Genomic DNA, 24726 nt, shown 5'->3' on the forward strand with positions numbered 1-24726 from the left:
ACTTGCTATTTGGACAGTCAGTAGTCTAAAACAGATTTGAAAAACAAAACTGATTTGAGCATTAAGGCCTGCAGTGTGAACAAGGCTTAATTGTCTACTGACTTTAAGTTACTCCCTGAAGTGTCCACATGGCTCCTCCCTTTGTAGGAGTCTTCGGTCCTATAGGCTGTCGGTCATATGACATGTAGTTCCTCACCATCAGCTTGATGGGATATGTAGATCAGCTATTTGAAGCAATATAGTTAGTTTACAAAGCATACAGTGCCTTGCAAAAGTATTCATCCCCCTTGGTGTTTTTCCTATTTTGTTGCATTACAACCTGTAATTTCAATGGATTTTTATTTGGATTTCATGTAATGGACATACACAAAATAGTCAAAATTGGTGAAGTGAAATGAAAAGAATAACTTGTTTCAAAAAATTCTAAAAAATAAATAACGGAAAAGTGGTGCGTGCATATTATTCACCCCCTTTGCTATGAAGCCCCTAAATAAGACCTGGTGCAACCAATTACCTTCAGAAGTCACATAATTAGTTAAATAAAGTCCACCTGTGTGCAATCTAAGTGTCAGATGATCTGTCACATGATCTCAGTATATATACACCTGTTCAGAAAGGCCCCAGAGTCTGCAACACCCCTAAGCAAGGGGCACCACCAAGCAAGTGGCACCATAAAGACCAAGGAGCTCTCTAAACAGGTTGTGGAGAAGTACAGATCAGGGTTGGGTTATAAAAAAATATCAGAAACTTTGAACATCCCACGGAGCACCATTAAATCCATTATTAAAAAATAGAAAGAATATGGCACCACAACAAACCTGCCAAGAGAGGGCCGCCCACCAAAACTCACGGACCAGACAAGGAGGGCATTAATCAGAGAGGCAACAAAGAGACCAAAGATAACCCTGAAGGAGCTGCAAAGCTCCACAGCGGAGATTGGAGTGTCTGTCCATAGGACCACTTTAAGCCGTACACTCCACAGAGCTTGGCTTTACAGAAGAGTGGCCAGAAAAAAGCCATTGCTTAAAGAAAAAAATAAGCAAACCCGTTTGGTGTTCGCCAAAAGGCATGTGGGAGACTCCCCAAACATATGTAAGAAGGTACTCTGGTCAGATGAGACTCAAATTGAACTTTATGGCCATCAAGGAAAACGCTATGTCTGGCGCAAACCCAACACCTCTCATCACCCCGAGAACACCATCCCCACAGTGAAGCATGGTGGTGGCAGCATCATGCTGTGGGGATGATCTGTGAACGGATGATCTACGCATGTGTGGTTCCCACCGTGAAGCATGGAGGATGAGGAGTTGGTGTGGGGGTGCTTTGCTGGTGACACTGTCTTTGATTTATTTAGAATTCAAGGCACACTTAACCAGCATGGCTACCACAGCATTCTGCAGCGATACACCATCCCATCTGGTTTGCGCTTAGTGGGACTATCATTTGTTTTTCAACAGGACAATGACCCAACACACCTCCAGGCTGTGTAAGGGCTATTTAACCAAGAAGGAGAGTGATGGAGTGCTGCATCAGATGACCTGGCCTCCACAATCCCCCGACCTCAACCCAATTGAGACGGTTTGGGATGAGTCGGACGGCAGAGTGAAGAAAAATCAGCCAAGAAGTGCTCAGCATATGTGGGAACTCCTTCAAGACTGTTGGAAAAGCATTCCAGTTGAAGCTGGTTGAGAGAATGCCAAGAGTGTGCAAAGCTGTCATACAAGGCAAAGGGTGGCTATTTGAAAAATCTCAAATACACTAAAATAACACATCCTAGATCTGAATGAATGAAATCATCTTATTAAATACTTTTTTTCTTTACATAGTTGAATGTGCTGACAACAAAATCACACACAAATTATCAATGGAAATCAAATGTATCAACCCATGGAGGTCTGGATTTGGAGTCACCCTCAAAATTAAAGTGGAAAACCACACTACAGGCTGATCCAACTTTGATGTAATGTCCTTAAAACAAGTCAAAATGAGGCTCAGTAGTGTGTGTGGCCTCCACGTGCCTGTATGACCTCCCTACAATGCCTGGGCATGCTCCTGATGAGGTGGCACATGGTCTCCTGAGGGATCTCCTCCCAGACTTGGACTAAAGCATCCGCCAACTCCTGGACAGTCTGTGGTGCAACGTGGCGTTGGTGGATGGAGCGAGACATGATGTCCCAGATGTGCTCAATTGGATTCAGGTCTGGGGAACGGGCGGGCCAGTCCATAGCATCAATGCCTTCCTCTTGCAGGAACTGCTGACACACTCCAGCCACATGAGGTCTAGCATTGTCTTGCATTAGGAGGAACCCAGGGCCAACCGCACCAGCATATGGTCTCACAAGGGGTCTGAGGATCTCATCTCGGTACCTAATGGCAGTCAGGCTACCTCTGGCGAGCACATGGAGGGCTGTGCGGCCCCCCAAAGAAATGCCACCCCACACCATGACTGACCCACCGCCAAACCGGTCATGCTGGAGGATGTTGCAGGCAGCAGAACGTTCTCCACGGCGTCTCCAGACTCTGTCACGTCTGTCACGTGCTCAGTGTGAACCTGCTTTCATCTGTGAAGAGCACAGGGTGCCAGTGGCGAATTTGCCAATCTTGGTGTTCTCTGGCAAATGCCAAACGTCCTGCATGGTGTTGGGCTGTAAGCACAACCCCCACCTGTGGACGTCGGGCCCTCATACCACCCTCATGGAGTCTGTTTCTGACCGTTTGAGCAGACACATGCACATTTGTGGCCTGCTGGAGGTCATTTTGCAGGGCTCTGGCAGTGCTCCTCCTGCTCCTCCTTGCACAAAGGCGGAGGTAGCAGTCCTGCTGCTGGGTTGTTGCCCTCCTACGGCCTCCTCCACGTCTCCTGATGTACTGGCCTATCTCCTGGTAGCGCCTCCATGCTCTGGACACTACGCTGACATACACAGCAAACCTTCTTGCCACAGCTCGCATTGATGTGCCATCCTGGTGAGCTGCACTACCTGAGCCACTTGTGTGGGTTGTAGACTCCGTAGAGTGAAAGCACCGCCAGCATTCAAAAGTGACCAAAACATCAGCCAGGAAGCATAGGAACTGAGAAGTGGTCTGTGGTCACCACCTGCAAAACCAGTCCTTTATTGGGGGTGTCTTGCTAATTGCCTAAAATGTCCACCTGTTGTCTATTCCATTTGCACAGCGTGTGAAATGTATTGTCAATCAGTGTTGCTTCCTAAGTGGACAGTTTGATTTCACAGAAGTGTGATTGACTTGGAGTTACATTGTGTTGTTTAAGTGTTCCCTTAATTTTTTTGAGCAGTGTATAAGATATATTTTGATTTGTTTAATACTTTTTTGGTTGCTACATGATTCCATATGTGTTATTTCATGGTGTTGATGTCTTCACTATTATTCTACAATGTAGAAAATAGTTTTAAAAAATAAAGAAAAACCAAACTTTTGACTGGTACTGTATGTATAGATTAAAATATATTAATACATGCTATTTAGCAGATGCTTTTATCCAAAGAAACGTACAGTCATGTGTGCATAAATGTTTCATGTGGGAGGCCCCACTAGGAATCGAACCCACAATCCATGGCAGTACAATCACTGTGCTCTACCAACTGAGCAATCCAGGGCCACAAGTAGCCAACCATATTGAAGTATTGTAATGACATTCAAAGGGGAATTAATGTTATATTAGTGAATATATTGTAGCCTTCATTACATTGTAGACAAGATAAACTCTATTTGACCTGTAGACATTCCAACAGGGTGGGTTCACAGGAAATAACATGGGGAAATCAATATGATTGATAAGACTTGTGTGGTATATTGAAGCCCTTTTATGAACTCCCAAACGTAATATTTAGTTTGTGCAAGATCTTTCTTTATGTTTAGCCAAGGTCAGAGTAAAAGCATGTTAGGCTGTATGTTCATTGAACTATTGCTTTAACTACCAAGTGCATTTTGTAACGCAAACTTGGTTTATCACAATCATGCTATTAGTCCATTTATTTGAATAAGTTGATTATTCATATGAAAGGTTTATCAGAAATGGAACAGAATGATTTCCCCCACATGAGTCTGTACCCTATCCCCTGTTGTTCCTATTGCTTTTACTGTCAGGAACTGCCATACACAGTCAATTATTCATAGTTGATCATTTAACAATTGGGTAATAGCGCAGACTGTTCTTTTTCCAAATGAAAATATTTTGTTGTGGAACACCTTGTCTTTCTTAATAACTGGCCATTTGGTAACACTACATTTTGCATGGGTATACAGTATGTCCTGAATAATTATGGGGGGGAAAGAACAAACCATCAAAATGAAATGACCATATACCACATGCTGTATAAGTTATTTGTGTGTGTGTGTGCGTGTGTGCGTGCGCGTGTGTTTGTGCGTACTCGCACTTGTTTTCAGGACCCCAATGTCCTAACATTGCACCAGAATGTCCTTACAAAGTCGGGACTTTTTTCAGGTCCTGAATTTGTTCAAATGCTATTTTAATCTTAAGGGTTAGGTTTTGGGGTTAAGGGTAGGGTTAGGTTTAGGGTTTGGGGGTTAAGGTTAGGTTAAGGGTTAGGGGTTAGGGAAAATAGGATTTTTGATGGTCAAACATTTTTACCCCCCAAAAGTCCAGAAATTTCATGAAAACAAAGCTGCGTTTGTGTGTGTGTGTGTGTGTGTGTGTGTGTGTGTGTGTGTGTGTGTGTACAAGTATACATGTACAGTTATTAGCACATACTATTTATTTTCCCGAAAATCTACCAAGTTTCAATATGGGAAAAAAACGTATTTATCCGAGAGTCCCGGGAAATACTGCAAAAATCGGAAGTGCCCATTTAAAGCGTTTAAACCCAAGATATGGTCACTATTTTTTAAATGTTTTATAACATTTTTTAGCCAATCTGGTGCATGTTGTGTATTTTGTTGAATTGCATTATTGCGACATTGTAATTTCCTGTGTTTTGTCAATAAAACTTTTCGGAAATGTCCAGGCACAGTCCCAGGATACCGGTGTTAATCCCTAGCACATACCACTATTGCTGTAATTCTGTTTCCCAGGTAAATATACAAAAGTGAACACACAAATTGTACTCCATAGCTACATGTACTTTACTAACCTATTACACAGTAATTACATACAGAATGTAATGTTACAATAGTTCTGGCATAGGCTGAGGGATGTCAACTGTAGCCCGGCATTCTTTGCTGTTCCAAATTTTCTTTTAAAACAACAATAACAGTATTATGTCAGGGTGAAACTCTTTTCTTTAAATTCTGAAAATGGGCTTAGAAAAAAGGTGCTATCTAGAACCAAAAAGGGTTCTTCGCCTGTCCCCATTGGAAAACCCTTTGAAGAACACTTTTGGTTCCAGGTAGAACCCTTTTAGTTCCATGTATAACCCTTTTGGGTTCCATGTAGAAACCTTTCCACAGAGGGTTCTACATGGAACCCAAAAGAGTTCTACCTGGAACCAAAAAGGGTTCCCCTATGGGAACAGTTGGAGAAACCTTTTGGAACCCTTTTTTCTAATAGTGTACTGCAAATGATTGGAATCCTTATTCCAATTTATGCTGGGCTACAGCCTCTCTATCAACTTTACGTTAGTAAGAATGACAAGGACTGCAGTGAGGACATTGCCATTGGTGTGTGTCTCTCTGTGTGTGTGTACATCAGTGGAGGCTCCTCAGAGGAGGAAGGGGAGGACCATTCTCCTCAGTGAATTTCATACAAATAAAAATAGTGAAACATTAAATAAGTTATCCTTTTTAGATAAAACTATACTAAATATATCCATTTGTCATCAAATAATTGATTTAAAACACAATGTTTTGCAATGAAGGTCTACAGTAGCCTCAGCAGCACTCTGTAGGGTAGTACCATGGTGTAGCCGGAGGACAGCTAGCTTCTGTCCTCCTCTGGTTACACTGACAAAACCTAGGAGTCTGATGGTTCTCACCCCTTCCATAGGCTTACACAGTAATTATGACAACTTCCGGAGGATGTCCTCCAACCTATCAGAGCTCTTGCAACATGAACTGGCATGTTGTCCACCCACTGAAATGATCAGAGAATGAATCTAGCACTGTAAGCATAAGCAACAGCTAGCTAGCGCTGCAATGCATAAAATGTGGTGAGTAGTTGACTTAAAGAGAAAGACAATAGTTGAACAGTTTTTCACAAATGAATTTATTCAAAAATTAAGGAGACGGAAGAGAGAAAGAGAGAGATCTATCTATATAGTAAATTGCTTTACAGCACTTTAAAAAATGAAACGGTATCAGTCAGGCGCTTCTGAATGTTCACCATTTCGTAAAATTCAGGATGATGCGGTCATTTGGTTCTGGGATGTAACAGCCAATACCTGTGAAAACATGGTCCAAATAGGTAATTAGTGTTTTACAGTAGGTGCACAATTTGTGTGACAAATAGTTGTTGTAAATAACACTTGCTTTTGCACTTAATTCTGGAGAGAGAGCGATATTCTAAATCATTACTCACCCACATCAGGTCTGATCACGGGTCCATTCTCCCCAGTCTGAACAAGGAGCTCCCAGTAAGTGTGCTCAGCACTGTCCCCGGCAACATCATTCACACTCTCCAGGAAAGGACCATAGTTGGGGTCCTCTGTGTAGGTGAACCTGGAAGAACAATGCTCACTGACTACTGACATAACATAAAATATGTGACACACCAGTTATCAGTTATGATACCCTTTATCCATTGCAACAGCAAGCATACCACCATTACTTTTTCACATTGGAAACAGGAAAATGCTGTACCACTCCATGTCATGCAATTATTGACACATTGAACTACAGAACATTGTCTGTAAATTGGCATAAAAACTATTTCTCATTGCATATATGAGCTATTCTAGAAACCAATCAGACAATAGAATCTAAATGTCTACTGACTTGAAGTCTGCATTGGTCTCCTGCAGTCTCCTCATGGCACCGAGTAGGATCCCTCTGAATACGATGTCAGCACTGTAGGTCTCATTGGGTGCATTGGAGATGCTGTTGACGATCGTCAACTCGATGAGGTTTGGTCCATAAGCCTCTGTATAAAATTGGAATTTTCAATGTCCACTATACTGTATAAATTATAAAGATAACATTACAAAGAGGTAAAGTAAGTCAATATATTCTACATTACTTTCAGTCAGGATCCCAGGAACCAGCAACAGCAGAGCTGCGGAGAGAAAAGATACAATGGTCATCATACTCAGTTGGAAGTGTTGGCCTACAGTACTGCATTCACTCACTGCTTTTTATACAGTATTCCTAGCCTTGTAGCCACTCCTTTATAGTCTGGTTACAGTCTGTTTAGCTATCATTCCACTCCTTGCCACTCATTGTCATGCTAAACATAGGAGTGGAATGTTAACAGACTGGTACCCAGGCTAACTCCTTTCGGAATTAATGGAACGGTGTACACAGAGGAATTTTTGGGGATGGGATTCTTCAAATAGCCAGCGTTTGCCTTGACGACAGCTTTGCACACTCTTGGCATTATCTCAACCAGCTTCAACTGGAATGCTTTTCCAACAGTCTTGAATGAGTTCCCACATATTCTGAGCACTTGTTGGCTGCTTTTCCTTCACTCTGCCGTCCGACTCATCCCAAACCATCTCAATTGGGTTGAGGTCGGGGGATTGTGGAGGCCAGGTCATCTGATGCAGCACTCCATCAATCTCCTTCTTGGTAAAATAGCCCTTACACAGCCTGGAGGTGTGTTGGGTCATTGTCCTGTTGAAAAACAAAATATAGTCCCACTAAGCCCAAACCAGATGGGATGGCGTATCGCTGCAGAATGGTGTGGTAGCCATGCTGGTTAAGTGTGCCTTGAAATCTAAATAAATCACAGACAGTGTCACCAGCAAAGCACCCCCACACCCATAACCCCTCCTCCTACATGCTTCACGGTGGGAAATACACATATGGAGATCATCTGTTCACCCACACCGCGTCTCACAAAGGCACAGCGGTTGGAACCAAAAATCTCCAATTTGGTCTCCAGACCAAAGAACACATTTCCACCGGTCTAATGTCCATTGCTTGTGTTTCTTGTCCCAAGCAGGTCTCTTCTTCTTATTGGTGTCCTTTAGTAGTGGTAGTGGTTTTCAGCAATTCGACCATGAAGGCCTGATTCACACAGTCCCCTCTGAACAGTTGATGTTGAGATGTGTCTGTGACTTGAACTCTGTGAAGCATTTATTTGGGCTGCAATTTCTGAGGCTGGTAACTCTAATGAACTTATCCTCTGCAGCAGAGGTAACTCTGGGTCTTCCATTCCTGTGGCGGTCCTCATGAGAGCCAGTTTCATCATAGCGCTTGATGGTTTTTGCGACTGCACTTGAAGAAATGTTCAAAGTTCTTGAAATGTTCCGTATTGGCTGTCCTTCATGTCTTAAAGTAATGATGGACTGTCGTTTCTCTTTGCTTATTTTAGCTGTTCTTGCCATAATATTTACATTTACATTTTAGTCATTTAGCAGACGCTCTTTTCCAGAGCGACTTATAGTTAGTGAGTGCATACATTTTCATACTGGCCCCCCGTGGGAAACGAACTCACAACCCGGGCGTTGCAAGCACCATGCTCTACCAACTGAGCTACAGGGGACACACAATAATATGGACTTGGTCTTTTACCAAATAGGGCTATATTCTGTATACCACCCCTACCCTTGTCACAACACAACTGATTGGCTCAAACGCATTAAGAAGGAAAGAAATTCCACAAATTAATTTTTAACAAGGCACACCTGTTAATTGAAATGCATTCCAGGTGACTACCTCATGAAGCTGGTTGAGAGAATGCCAAGAGTGTGCAAAGCTGTCATCAACGCAAACGGTGGCTATTTGAAGAATCTCAAATATAAAATATACTTTGATTTGTTTAACACTTTTTTGGTTACTACATGATTCCATATGTGTTATTTCATAGTTTTGATGTCTTCACTATTATTCTACAATGAATAGTAAAAATAAAGAAAAACTCTTGAATGAGTTGGTGTGTCCAAACTTTTGACTGGTACTGTATATAAACTCAATACATTAAGTAAATACTTGATTACTTGCTCCATTCAAAGATAACCAACCTACACCACTAGACTAAACTTCACTTGTGTCATGCTTGTGGTATTAAGAGATAAACATGGTAATGCTTTCACTGATTGCACATAAAGGATACAGATTCCTTCATGATAGACTGCTTGCTTTGTTATCAATTTGATCTTGTGTCGTATGTGTCATCATGTGAACCCCGTTCATTGCTGCTTGCAGCTATAGTTGTGTTCTTAAATTATTTTTAGAATAAATTGTTCATCTCTGATAAATAGGGGAGCTTTTCGAGCTGCCCAGGGGCTGGGGGCGCAGCCCGCAGGTTAACGTTTTTCGTCATCAATATTGTTCTGTAGGCAGCTTTGCAGAGTTTAGCTAATGAATAATGGGTTAATATTCATTCAATTCTAAGTTAGGCTACACATCTTTAGCCTGTCTGTCTTCACTGTTCTTTTGCACAATTACGCACCTGGCCTCCCCGCTGCCTCTCTGCTATTCCTCTTTGGTCTTGTGCAGTTCCAGGAAAAGCTAAACTGCAATAGCTTGTTGGACACTTACAGTACATGACCAAAGGTATGTGGACATCTGCTCGTCGAACATCTCATTTCAAAATCATGGGCATTAATATGGAGTTGGTCCCCCCTTTGCTGCTATAACATCCACTCTTCTGGGAAGGCTTTCCACTAGATGTTGGAACATTGCTGCAGGACTTGCTTCCATTTAGCCACAAGAGCATTAGTGAGGTCGGGCACTGATGTTGGGCGATTAGGCCTGGCTCGCAGTCGGCGTTCCAATTCATCCTGTCATGCTGAAACAGGAAAGGGCCTTCCCCAAACTGTTGCCACAAAGTTGGAAGCACAGAATCGTCTAGAATGTAATTGTATGCTGTAGCGTTAAGATTTCCCTTCACTGGAACTAAGGGGCCTAGCCCGACTATTATTCCTCCTCCACCAAACTTTACAGTTGGCACTATGCATTAGGGCAGGTAGCGTTCTCCTGGCATTCGCCAAACCCAGATTCGTCAGTCGGACTGCCAGATGGTGAAGCGTGATTCATCACTACAGAGAACATGTTTCCACTGCTCCAGAGTCCAATGGCAGCGAGCTTTACACCACTCAAGCCGACGCTTGGCATTGCGCATGGTGTTCTTAGGCTTGTGTGTGGCTACTCGGCCATTGAAACCCATTTCATTAAGCTCCCGATGAACAGTTATTGTGCTGACGTTGCTTCCAGAGGCAGTTTGGAACTCGTAATGAGTGTTGCAACCGAGGACAGACGTTCTGTGAGCTTCTGTGGCCTACCACTTCGCGGCTGAGCCGTTGCTGCTCCTAGACGTTTCCACTTCACAATAACAACACTTACAGTTGACCGGGGCAGCTCTAGTAGGGCAGTTATTTGATGAACTGACTTGTTGGAAAAGTGGCATCCTATAATTGTGCCACGTTGAAAGTTACTGAGCTCTTCAGTAAGGACATTCTACTGCTTATGTTTGTCTATAGAGATTGCATGGTGTCAGGGGACTCTTATATGTTGAGTCAGGGTGTGTATATTTATTTGTGGTGTTTATTCAATGGGTGTTATTCTAGTATGTATATATCTATGTTGGCCGGTGTGGTTCCCAATCAGAGGCAGCTGTCGCTCGTTGTCTCTGATTGGGGATCATACTTAGGCAGCCTATTGGCATTAGTGGGTTGTGGGATCGTGTTCCGTGTAAGGTATGTTTTGTGGTCTACCTTGGACTTCACGTTTCGTTTAGGTTGTTGTTTATTTGGTTTAATAAACATGTACGTATATCACGCTGCGCCTTGGTCTGACCCATCAATGAACGAACGTGACACATGGCTTGATTTTATAAACCTGTCACCAACGGGTGTGGCTGAAATAGACGAATCCACTAATTTGAAGGGGTGTCCACATACATTTCTATTAAATAGTGTATTTTGAGCATTTTCTTTGGTAATTGCATATTCGAGGAGAGATTCAAGCATAATATTGCTTGCTGAATGTAAAATAGGTCTACAGCATCCAAAATAACTGGTGGGGAGTTTGATATATATATATTTTTTATTCACCTTTATTTAACCAGGTAAGCCAGTTGAGAACAAGTTCTCATTTACAACTGCGACCTGGCCAAGATAAAGCAGAGCAGTGCGATAAAAACAACAACACAGGGTTACATATGGAATAAACAAAACGTACAGTCAATAACACAAAATAAAATCTATATACAGTGTGTGCAAATGTAGTAAGTTATGGAGGTAAGGCAATAAATAGGCCATAGTGCAAAACAATTACAATTGAGTATTAACACTGTAGTGATAGATGTGCAGAAGATCATGTGCAAATAGAGATACTGGGGTGCAAATGAGCAAAATAAATAACAATATGGGGATGAGGTAGTTGGGTGGGCTAATTACAGATGGGCTGTGTACAGGTGCAGTGATCGGTAAACTGCTCTGACAACTGATGCTTAAAGTTAGTGAGGGAGATAAGTGTCTCCAGCTTCAGAGATTTTTGCAGTTCGTTCCAGTCATTTGCAGCAGAGAACTGGAAGGAATGGCGGCCAAAGGAGGTGTTGGCTTTGGGGATGACCAGTGAGATATACCTGCTAGAACGCATACTACGGGTGGGTGTTGCTATGGTGACCAATGATCTAAGATAAGGCGGGGATTTGCCTAGAAGTGATTTATTCACATATTGCTGTTCACTGGACCTTATGATCACTCAGCTGCACAGCTGATGCCTGCTGGACTGTTCCTTTACACGGTACCTTGTGCTGTTTATCTGTTTAGCCTCAGCCCAAACTTTCATCGCCATTACCAGTTGTTGTCTTAGCTCTCTCTAATAACACCTGTGATTGCTTTATGCCGCTGTCCCATGTCAATATGCCTTGCCTATTGCTGTTCCAGTTAGTTATTATTATACCATTTCACTGTAGAACCCCAAGTCCCTCTCAAACTGCCTCAAATAGCTCCTTTGTTCCACCCCCCATACACGCCAAGACCGGCTCAATCGGTGCCTCCAGTGATGCTATCTCTTTCATTGTTACCCAACGATTAGGTTTACCTCCACTGTACTCATATCCTTCCATATCCTTGTCTGTACATAATGCCCTGAATCTATTCTACAACGCCCGGAAATCTGCCCCCTTTATTCTCTGTACCCAACGCACTAGAAGACCAGTTCTTAAAGCCTTTAGCCGTATCCTTATTCTAGTCCTCCTCTGTTCCTCTGGTGATGTAGAGTCTAACCCAGGCCCTGCAGCCCCCAGTATCACTCCTACTCCCCAGGAGCTATCATTTGTTGACTTCTGTAACCATAAAAGCCTTGGTTTTCTGCATGTTAACATCAGAAGCCTCCTTCCTAAGTTTGAGTTATTCACTGCGTTAGCACAGTCCGCCAACCCTGATGTTCTAGCAGTGTCTGAATCCTGGCTTAGGAAGGCCACCAAAAATGCAGAAATGTCCATCCCCAACTACAACATTTTCCGTCTAGATAGAACTGCCAAAGGGGGTGGAGTTGCAATCTACTCTAAAAATCCACCTTTCCAGAAAAATTCTCTCACTGTTGCTGCTTGCTACAGACCCCCCTCAGCCCCCAGCTGTGCCCTGGACACCATATGTGAATTGATTGCCCCCCATCTATCCTCAGAGTTCGTACTGCTTGGTGACCTAAACTGGGATATGCTTAACACCCCGGCCATCCTACAATCCAAACTAGATGCCCTCAATCTCACATAAATTATCAAGGAACCTACCAGGTACAACCCTAAATCCGTAAACATGGGCACCCTCATAGATATCATCCTGACTAACTTACCCTCTAAATACACCTCCGCTGTCTTCAACCAGGATCTCAGCGATCACTGCCTTATTGCCTGCGTCCGTAACAGGTCCGCGGTCAAACGACCACCCCTCATCACTGTCAAACGCTCCCTAAAACACTTTAGCGAGCAGGCCTTACTAATTGACCTGGCCCAGGTATCCTGGATGGATATCGATCTCATTCCGTCAGTAGAGGATGCCTGGTTGTTCTTTTAAAAGTGCTTTCCTCTCAATCTTAAATAAGCATGTCCCATTCAAATAATTCAGAACTAAGAACAGATATAGCCCCTGGTTCGCCTCAGACTTGACTGCCCTTGACCAGCACAAAAACATCCTGTGGCGTACTGCATTAGCATCGAATAGCCCCCGCGATATGAAACTTTTCAGGGAAGTTAGGAACCAATATACACAAGCAGTTAGGAAAGCAAAGGCTAGCTTTTTCAAACAGAAATGTGCATCCTGTAGCACTAACTCCAAAAAGTTTTGGGACACTGTAAAGTCCATGGAGAATAAGAGCACCTCCTCCCAGCACTCAGGCTAGGAAACACTATCACCACCGATAAATCTACAATAATTTGATACACTGATGATTTTGCAGGTTTTCCTACTTACAAAGCATGTAGAGGTCTGTAATTTTTATCATAGGTACACACTTCTTCTGTGAAGACGGAATCCAAAAATCAAAAAAATCCACATTTATATTTATGCAATAAAATTCAAATTAATTACTTAAAAAATCATACTGTAGTTTTCTGGATTTTTGTTTAGATTCGTCTCTCACAGTTCCAGTTACCTATATATTGCGAGCCTCTACATGCTTTGAAAAACATGAGATCTATTATCAATTCTTGTTCTCCCCACTGTATTTGTAGTTGTCCACCTATATTCTAGAGTCAACCCCCGTAGTGATTCTATCGGGCGGGCGGAGTGAGAAGCAGCGTTCGATTGAAGAGCATGCATTTAGTTTTACTAGCGGTTTAAGAGCAGTTGGAGACCACGGAAGGTGTTGTATGGCATTAAGCTCGTTTGGAGTTTTGTTAACACAGTGTCAATGAAGGGCCAGATGTATACAAAATGGTGTCGGTCTGCGTAGAGGTGGATCTGAAGTCACCAGCAGCAAGAGCACATCTTGATATACACCGAGAATAAGTCGCCCGAGTACACAGCTGCACCCCCATATCAGGAGTCCAACAACGGCCCTCTGATTTACATAACTCTATCTAGATTTGTTAACCGGCGGGCATCATTTGGGAACCAAAGGCTTTTTGTCTGCCAATAAGAGATGCAGTGATTGACAGAGTCAAAAGCGCTTGCCGATCTGAAACGCTGCACTACTTCTTTTATCATCTTATCACTATTAGTTTTTACGTGCTGAGGTGCACCCCATACCCTCTATTTACTCTCAATTCTATGCTATTGCATCAAAGTCACATCATGCAAACTACTACTCCTGCACATCATCTAACACCTTTCTATACTGTGTCAATTTACTTGCCTTCACGAATTTCCATTATCTAGTTAATTTATTCATTACAATTTAGCTAACATTAGATGTTAATCCGGAAATTCTTATCTTTGCCTCGATTCGGCAGTCTCTTCCAGTTCATCATGCATTATGTATTATTTTTTATAGCCACATTAGCCTAATTTACATTTCATTTTTTAGGGGTAAATACAGGTGAATATATTGATAATCACCTTGTCCTAGAGAGATTTACACTGTTATCAAAATTCCCCGTAGACCTAGGAACACAGCCCTTATTTGAAGTGTTTCTAAAAAAAAAAAACTATGGGAAAAATGAATGGTGGAAAAAGCATTAACCATTTCCCCTGTTCTGACCTAGTTTTATATCATTGTATCCTATAATGTTAATTACATCTGTGCCCAGTGGATGTTCTTACGTTTATTGTTTTTATTTCTGGTGTCACACTAAAGGGCATGCAGAGTCTGTGCAAGTCGGTACAATTTTCCGACGTTACATTTTTTATAGTTAAAGTACGAGGGACATTTTGACCATGATAGGACAAAGGCTAAATAGAACTACATCAATGAAGACATGCTCCCATTCTATAGTCTGTGTGTAAAACCAGTTATCAGGGTTGCGAACAGAGGTCAGATTGATGGCATATGATCCGAACACATAATAATTCACACAGCTGCTTGGAGAGCTGATCGCTGTAACCATATAGTAATGTGTTAGGCTACAGGGATTGACCTTATGCACTGCCCTATTGCCTGGGGCAAGTGAACTGAGCAGTTGGGCAAGTTGAGCCTGCTGTGAGGTTTCCACAGGTGATTTTGTTTTTATTCAAAACTGCAAAGAATTCCAGTAAGCCTACAACTGATCTATCTGGTTCTGGAGTTACTAACCAACTGGAGTTGCTTACCAAGACGACGTTGAATGTTCCTGAGTGGCCTAGTTACAGTGTTGACTTAAATTGGCTTGAAAATCTATAGCAAGACTTAAAATGGGAGTCTAGCAATGATCCAACAACCAAGTTGACAGAGCTTGAAGAATTTTATATTGTACAATCCAGGTGTGCAAAGCTCTTAGAGACTTTCCCAGAAAGGCTCACAGCTGTAATCTCTGTAAAAGGTGATTCTAACATATATTGACTCAAGGGTGTGAATACTTATGTAAATTAGATATTTCTGTAAAAACATGTTTTCACTTTGTCATTATGGGGTAGATGGGTGAGGAAAAAAATTATATTTAATCAATATTGAAATCAGGCTGTAACATAACAAAATGTGGAATAAGTCAAGGGGTATGAATACTTTCTGAAGGCACTGTAGCTAAATTAATTGAATGTAGAGCTAATATCATTGTACCTTGTACATACTTTATGGCATTTGTTAACAAACCTTAAGACATCAGATAACATAGTTTTGTGCCTTACCTTATTTTCTGTCGGCTTTGCTTAACAAATAATCCTCCCACTAAGCGCAAACCAGATGGGATGATTTATTGCTGCAGAATGCTGTGGTAGCCATGCTTTTTAAGTATGCCTTGAATTCTAAATAAATCACGACAGTGTCACCAGCAAAACACCCCCACACCATCACACCTCCTCCTCCATGCTTCATGTTGGAACCACACATGCAGAGATAATCTGTTCACCTACTCTGCGTCTCACAAAGACACAGTGGATTGAACCAAAAATCTCAAATTTGGACTCATCAGACCAAAGGACATATTTTCACCGGTCTAATGTCCATTGCTTGTGTTTCTTGGCCCAAGCAAGTGTCTTCTTCTTCTTGGTGTCCTTTAGTAGTGGTTTCTTTGCAGCAATTCGCCCATGAAGGCCTGATTCACGCAGTCTCCTCTGAACAGTTGATGTTGAGATGTGGCTGTTACTTGAACTCTGTGAAGCATTTATTTGGGCTGCAATCTGAGGTGCAGTTAACTCTAATGAACTTATCCTCTGCAGCAGAGGTAACTCTGGGTCTTCCTTTCCTGTGGCGGTCCTCATGAGAGCCAGTTTCATCATAGCCCTTGATGGTTTGTGCGACTGCACTTGAAGAAACGTTCAAAGTTCTTGAAATTTTCCGTATTGACTGACCTTCATGTCTTAAAGTAATTTACTTATTTGAGCTGTTCTTGCCATAATATGGACTTGGTCTTTTACCAAATAGGGCTATCTTCTGAATACCACCCCTACCCTTGTCACAACACAAGTGATTGGCTCAAACGCATTAAGAAGGAATAAATTCCACAAATTAACTTTTAACAAGGCACACCTGTTAATTGAAATGCATTCCAGGTGACTACCTCATGAAACTGGTTGAGAGAATGCCAAGAGTGTGCAAAGCTGTCATCAAAGCAAAGGGTAGCTACTTTGAAGAATCTCAAATATAAAATATATTTTGATTCGTTTAACACTTATTTGGTTACTACATGATTCCATATGTGTTATTTCATAGTTTTGATGTCTTCACTATTATTCTACAATGTAGAAAATAGTCAACAACAAACAAAAAACTGGAATGAGTAGATGTGTCCAAACTTTTGACTGGTAATTTTAGGCATATCATGTGAATTAGGCTTCATGTAAAATCATTTTCAAGAGTGCAAGAGATACTGTTGCATGACAAACAGGTGCTATTAGATTACTATATAATTTTTCTGCCTGTTTGGAACAGTGTAAACAACTCTAAATAAATTATAAGTAATACCAGAGTCTTTTCTAAGGATTTTTTTGTAAAGCCTTTAATACAGCATAGCAAAGTTTAAAAACAGCTGGATTTGTGAAACTGCTTTATCCCGTTTACATGAGGCTTGGTGATCACAGAATCAGTAGGATATTTAACAAACACTCAAACAGGCAACAGAAGCAGGAACAGAAGCATATGGCTGAGTAACTCACTCAGTTAATTTCGTTTGAATTTTTATGTGGATTATAATAAATTAATATATTTGTAGGGGTTGGTGCATTTTTCGTTAGGGCAAATCAGGTCTGTGATATTGAGTTAGAAATGTAAAAATTTAGAGGACTTAAGCCTCGAATACATTGCAAGTTTGCCCTTTTTGGCCATTAGGCTACACTTTACAATAGGACTCAACTCTGACTGACCACAACATCTATCGGTAGACTAAACTGTTGCACAAATTGGGGGATTTTTAACATGTAGCCGAGCTATTAGACTATCCTTTTGTAAATTAATGGAGGTGTAAATGTTTCAGTCCGAGAGTCTCTCTCCTCTCACACTAGAGTCCTGCATCGGGTAAAAAAAAATCAGCTGGCAGGTGGTCCCGGAGTTGAGAGAGAACTTGGGTAAATACAATCTGGACTGACGATTTTCAAAAAATAGGATACTTGTGCTTTACAGCCCATTACATAAATTAGAGTGGGTGTTATCCACCACGTAGTGGGACAGTGCAGCTCAAAACTGCAGATAACGTAAGGCCAGCTATTATGAAAGAATACTTGTGGATCTTGTTCATTTCCTCTATCGCTTCAAGAGGCCTACTGTCCAACTGTGTGGTTCCAAAGGATAAAGCGTCACCTACAGATGGATTTGTGGTTTCATATAGAAGCCATCTGTGAGCCTGCGACCAGGCATGGTGGATGACATCCTTTTCCTGCACAGCAATTTGAAGAAATCCAGTGATTAATGTATGCAGTATGAAAATGTATGCACTCACTAACTGTAAGTCGCTCTGGATAAGAGCGTCTGCTAAATGACTAAAAATGTAAATGTAAAATGAATGGACTGTTTTTGAAGTGATTGTTTTAGTATATTTATTTGTTGTCTAATATTAGGTTTTTTAAAGCAATTTTGAGTTGTCAATTGTGAATAAAAAATATATATCGTTCTTAATTCATGGCGTGGTTTCTTTTTAGCCAAATGTTGAATAGACATGCAGACAAATTAATGAATGAGGAAAAGAGGAATAATAGCATACTGTCTGTAGTCATAAAAGCAATTAGGCTAAATAAATTGTCTGCTAAATGACTACAATGTAAATGTAATGTAATAAATTGATCGGCTCTCGGAACTTATTAAGAGGCGGCTTTTATCTTCAATACCGTCACGACTTGCTCCGAAGCTGCTTCCTCTCCTTGTTCCGGCAGGCTTCGGTGCTCAGCGTCACCGGCCTTCTAACCACTGCCGCTCCTTATCTCATCATTCCATTTTATTTTTTTTATTTTTTTTTACACACACCTGGTTCATATCCCCTCATCAGTACCTGTATAAGTATTCCCTCTGCCCCCCATGTCTTTGTGTGTGATTGTTTTCATGTGGAGGTGACGATAGCCCGGTGAGCGTTTTGTATTGTATCGCCGGGATATTCACCCGCGTGCTTTATTTTCTCTAGTGCGCCGTTATACCGCACTGTAGAGTTTTACGCATTGCTGCGTAACGCGGTATTTGCCGAATAAACCATTTATTCTGTGATTTACCCTCCTGCGCCTGACTCCGTCCAAATCACCCGCTACAAATACAATCATTCATTCAGAAGGTTAAACCCATAGGTCTTAGGCCTACAGTAAATTAAATTAGATTACCAGGTTAATTTTTCATTAGTTTATAATTATACATGCCTTCTGGGAGTGTTATAAAGTCCAACAGTTATGGGCGGAGTTAGAAAGTTGGCTGTCAGAAATATTACAATGGAATTACATTTTAAAATGTCTGTCTGCATATTTCAAGACATGACATTTAAGGGTGCAGTGAGATACCCTATGGGTTGGACGATACTTTTCTCGTCAATCATCTTGAAAAAACGTATACTTAAAAACTGAAAATCAACCAACGTTAGCCTTTAAATGCTTTATAATCCAAATGTTGAAAGTGCGTGGGCGACGGAGAGAAACAAAATGGTTCAGTTTGAGGCCATATAGGGGAGAGTGAAGCGGGCGCTGGAGGTGTGGGCAGGTGGGTCTGAGCAGGTGTGATGTAGTTGTCGTTTGTATGTGTATGTTTTGTATTGTCTCAAAAAATAAAAATAAACGTAAAAATAAATTTAAAAAGGAAAAATGACAGTCTTGCAACATGCATCTGATTATTCATCATGAATAGGATTTATTTGATTTATTTAGTTTACATTCTTCATTGTAACCACAATGTCACAAATAATTGAACACATACATACACACACATGATCAGATTAACTTGGTAAAAACATTTCTTTATTAAAGATGATCAGAAAGAATGTTGGTACTTATTTATTTTGATCCAAAGCCAAGAATGAGTGAGTCATCATTGCTTTGCACAAAAAGGTCTTCACAGGCAAGGATATTGCTGCTAGTAAGATAGCACCTAAATCAACCATTTATCGGATCATCAAGAACTTCAAGGAGAGAGGTTCAATTGTTGTGAAGAAGGCGTCAGGGCTCCCAAGAAAGTCCAGCAAGCGCCAGGACCGTCTCCTAAAGTTGATTCAGCTGCGTGATCGGGGCACCACCAGTGCAGAGCTTGCTCAGGAATGGCAGCAGGCAGGTGTGAGTGCATCTGCACGCAGTAAGGCAAATACTTTTGGAGGATGGCCTGGTGTCAAGAAGGGCAGCAAAGAAGCCACTTCTCTCCAGGAAAACATCAGGGACAGACTGATATTCTGCAAAAGGTACAGGGATTGGACTGCTGAGGACTGGGGTAAAGTCATTTTCTCTGATGAATCCCCTTTCCGATTGTTTGGGGCATCCGGAAAACACCTTGTCCGGAGAAGACAAGGTGAGCGCTACCATCAGTCCTGTGTCATGCCAACAGTAAAGCATCCTGAGACCATTCATGTGTGGAGTTGCTTCTCAGCCAAGGGACTGGGCTCACTCACAATTTTGCCTAAGAACACAGCCATGAATAAAGAATGGTACCAACACATCCTCCGAGAGCAACTTCTCCCAACCATCCAAGAACAGTTTGGTGACGACCAATGCCTTTTCCAGCATGATGGAGCACCTTGCCATAAGGCAAAAGTGATAACTAAGTGGCTCGGGGAACAAAACATCAACATTTTGGGTCCATGGCCAGGAAACTTCCCAGACCTTAATCCCATTGAGAACTTGTGGTCGATCCTCAAGAGGCGGGTGGACAAACAAAAACCCCAAGCTTTGATTATGCAAGAATGGGCTGCCATCAGTCAGGATGTGGCCCAGAAGTTAATTGACAGCATGCCAGGGTGGATTGCAGAGGGCTTGAATAAGAAGGGTCAACACTGCAAATATTGACTCTTGCATAAACGTAATGTAATTGTCAATAAAAGCATTTGACACTTATGGAATGCTTGTAATTATACTTCAGTATACCATAGTAACATCTGACAAAAATATCTCATAACACTGAAGCAGCAAACTTTGTGAAGACCAATACTTGTGTCATTCTCAAAACTTTTGACCATGACTGTATAAGCTGGAAGTAGAAGCCTAAGCGTTGTTGTTCACTAGTTTACTCCAATTAGGGAAGGGGTGGTGGGGTTGGAAAGTAATAAAGGGAAATATATATTTTTTAAGGATATGTATGTATATGTATATATATGTATGTGTATGTATTTATATGTATGTGTGTATACAGTTGAAGTCGGAAGTTTACATACACTTAGGATGGAGTCATTAAAACTTGTTTTTCAACCACTCCACACATTTCTTGTTAACAAACTAGTTTTGGCAAGTCGTTTAGGACATCTACTTTGTGCAGGACACAAGTAATTTTTCCAACAATTGTTTACAGACAGATTATTTCACTTATAATTCACTGTATCACAATTCCAGTGGATCAGAAGTTTACATACACTAACTTGACTATGCCTTTAAACAGCTTGGAAGATTCCAGAAAATGATATCATGGCTTTAGAAGCTTCTGATAGGCTAATTGACATCATTTGAGTCATTTGGAGGTGTACCTGTGGATGTATTTCAAGGCCTACCTTCAAATTCAGTGCCTCTTTGCTTGACATCATGGGAAAATCAAAAGAAATCAGCCAAGACCTCCACAAGTCTGGTTCATCCTTGGGAGCAATTTCCAAACGCCTGAAGGTACCACGTTCATCTGTAAAACAACAGTACGCAAGTATAAACACCATGGGACCACGCAGCCATCATACCGCTCAGGAAGGAGACGCGTTCTGTCTCCTAGAGATGAACGTACTTTGGTGCGAAAAGTGCAAATCAATCCCAGAACAACAGCAAAGGACCTTGTGAAGATGCTGGAAGAAAACAGGTACAAAAGTATCTATATCCACAGTAAAACGAGTCCTATATCGACATAACCTGAAAGGCCACTCAGCAAGGAAGAAGCCACTGTACCTGTATTTCAGTTGTAGGAGCACCTGTTCCGGTGTGAGACCGAGGCTGCCCATCACTTCTGGGAATGCCCTCTCCATGCAGGCCCATTTCCACACCACCCAGCGGTAGTGGTTGAACACCCAGTCCTCAGTGATCAGCTTGGGGTCAACGCCAGGGCTGTCACACAACGCTCTGGAGAAGAGGGGGTTTCATTCAGATCAACATAACCTGAAAGGCCTCTCAACAAGGAAGAAGTCACTGCTCCAAAACCGCCATAAAAAAGCCAAACTACGGTTTGCAACTGCACATGGAGACAAAGATCGTACTTTTTGGAGAAATGTCCTCTGGTCTGATGAAACAAAAATAGAACTGTTTGGCCATAATGACCATCGTTATGTTTGGAGGAAAAAGGGGGATGCTTGCAAGCCGAAGAACACCATCCCAACCGTGAAGCACGGGGGTGGCAGCATCATGCTGTGGGGGTGCTTTGCTGCAGGATGGACTGGTGCACTTCACAAAATAGATGGCATCATGAGGAAGGAAAATTATGTGGATATATTGAAGCAACATCTCAAGACATCAGTCAGGAAGTTAAAGCTTGGTCGCAAATGGGTCTTCCAAATGGACAATGACCCCAAGCATACTTCTAAAGTTGTGAAAAAATGGCTTAAGGACAACAAAGTCAAGGTATTGGAGTGGCCATCACAAAGCCCTGACCTCAATCCTATAGAACATTTGTTGGCAGAACTGAAAAAGCGTGTGCGAGCAAGGAGGCCTACAAACCTGACTCAGTTACACACGCTCTGTCAGGAGGAATGGGACAAAATTCACCCAACTTATTGTGGGAAGCTTGTGGAAGGCTACCCGAAATGTTTGACCCAAGTTAAACAATTTAAAGGCAATGCTACCAAATACTAATTGAGTGTATGTAAACTTCTGACTCACTGGGAATGTGATGAAAGAAATAAAAGCTGAAATAAATCATTCTCTCTACTATTATTCTGACATTTCACATTCTTAAAATTAAGTGGTGATCCTAACTGACCTAAAACAGGGAAATTTTTACTAGGATTAAATGTCAGGAATTGTGAAAAAATGAGTTTAAATGTATTTGGCTAAGGTGTATGTAAACTTCCGACTTCAACTGTATATATATATATATATATATATATATATATATATATATATATATATGTGTGTGTATATGTATGTATATTTGCGAGAAAAAAAACCCATTGGGGATTGGAAGTGATGCAGGCAAATAGATTGTAACTTCCATCAATGTATCTGCAATATTAAAACTGATCTACCCTAACACTCTTGTTTTCCCTCCAACGGTGGTAAGTTTTCACCTTGATCGTTGTCGAAGATCTTCGGCATTAAGTCACGGAAGTGTTCTTTCATTTACATTTAATGTCCGGCTTTCTCTCCAGAATACGTCGCAGCGAAGTGAGTAGTTTCACTGTTTGTCCTCTGTTGTTGGGGAGGTGACACCGGGGTGAACGGAAAGGTATGGGAGCTACCTAGCTGTTCGACTCATCCATGAAGACTTCCCTGTCCATCATTTCGAGGAAGATGTCATCTTTGACAGATGGGGTTGGCTTGTCATCGCCTTGTTCTTCCAAACACTTTACATCCGAGGTCATCGGTATCTCTGGTTGGGATGGCGGCCTCCATGCAGCTCTGAGGTCCCTGGCGCAGTGTTGTGTTATCCCGTCTCTCCTTGATCTGGATGCTGTTAGAGGCTAAGGAATTATGTGCGTCCATTGTGCAGCACGTTTGTTTTGTAGATGCTCACTTTAGCTGGCTTGTGAGCTCCGTCCAGACAGAACTCACCAATGATGACCCAGCCTAAGTCTAGACATTGCGTGTAGGGTGCATTTTGCGACACATTGTACTGCCCTCTGACTTTGTGCACTCGCAGTATATCTCTTCCAAGCAGGCAGAGGATTGCTGCGTCTGGGTCGAGTGCTGGAATCTTGTCTGCGACTGGCTTCAGATGAGGGTGATGACGTGCAACTTCAGGTGCGGGGATCTCTGATCTGTCGTCTGGCATCATGTCACATTCTATGAGAGTGGGGAGAGTGAGCTGTGTTTTGCCGTCCATTGACTCGACGATGTAGTTGCTTGCTCTCCTCCCGGATGTCTCCACAACTCCTGAACATGTCTTCAGAGTGTATGGCGTGGAACCGCCTCTAAAAGCACAGAGGTTGATGAACTCGGTTCTTGCTAAAGACTTGTTACTTTGTTTCTCTAAGACAGCGTACATTCTGACTGCCTTCTCTCTGTGGCCTGCGGGATACACTTTGAATAAGCATATCTTGAAGCATGATCTAGAGCTGACTGCATCTCCACAGATCTCAATGCACTTTGAGGTTACTTCAGTTGTTGCAATCTCCTTTTGCGCCCCGCCATGATTTTCTTTGGTAGCAAAGTTCTCTGTTCTCCATTGGGCTGGCCCCGGATGCAGCATGGACGGAGGTCTATCACTGTCGTATTCTTTGCACAGCACCACTTTCCCACAATCTTTTGCGAGATGACTGGTTGAAACAGAGCATCTGTAACAAATGTGGTTGTCCTTGAGATAAGACTTACGCTCATCTAGTGTCTTGATCCTGAAGCTGCAGCATTTTCTCAGCGGATGAGGCTTATTGTGCAGAGGACACGATTTGTCTGGGTCCTCAACTTTCTTACCTGAGAGACTAGCCTGGTTGGCTTCAGACTCAGTTGAGACTTCTGTCTTCCTTACGGACACTGGTGTTCTGTGTTCTTTGTTGTGCTTCACAGGTGGTTTCTCAGTCATTGCGGTGTTGGAGCCTCCTCCTGTGTACAAGAAGGCGAAGCTTGGATCGTTGCATGTCTTCGCTTGGTTTAGGATGAACTGTAGGACTGACAGGTAGGTCTCTACTTGGCTTTTCACATAGGAGGTCTGGTTCTGTATTGTAGCATCTGGCTGTATCAACGTTGACCGCCGCTAACTGGACCTTCGATGGTCTCAATATTTGTAAAAAAAAAAAAGTACATTTCACCTTTATTTAACCAGGTAAGCCAGTTGAGAACAAGTTGTCATTTACAACTGTGACCTGGCCAAGATAAAGCAAAGCAGTGCGATAAAAACAACAAC

The 24726-nt window shown here is 42.0% G+C and overlaps 1 protein-coding gene across 1 annotated transcript; it reads right to left on the reverse strand.

Moving 5' to 3' along the window:
• Positions 1 to 6157: 6157 nt before the first annotated feature.
• LOC121568233 (cobalamin binding intrinsic factor-like) lies at positions 6158 to 7262 on the reverse strand. Its single transcript, XM_041878790.1, has 4 exons — positions 7148 to 7262; positions 6907 to 7051; positions 6491 to 6630; positions 6158 to 6353 (listed from the first exon to the last, which is right to left on the reverse strand). Exons 1-4 carry the CDS (start codon positions 7212 to 7214, stop codon positions 6292 to 6294), a joined length of 414 nt encoding a protein of 137 aa, XP_041734724.1. The 5' UTR covers positions 7215 to 7262; the 3' UTR covers positions 6158 to 6291.
• Positions 7263 to 24726: the final 17464 nt, after the last annotated feature.

The sequence above is a fragment of the Coregonus clupeaformis genome, chromosome 6 (genome assembly GCF_020615455.1).
Source record: "Coregonus clupeaformis isolate EN_2021a chromosome 6, ASM2061545v1, whole genome shotgun sequence".
Taxonomy (NCBI): Eukaryota; Metazoa; Chordata; class Actinopteri; order Salmoniformes; family Salmonidae; genus Coregonus; species Coregonus clupeaformis.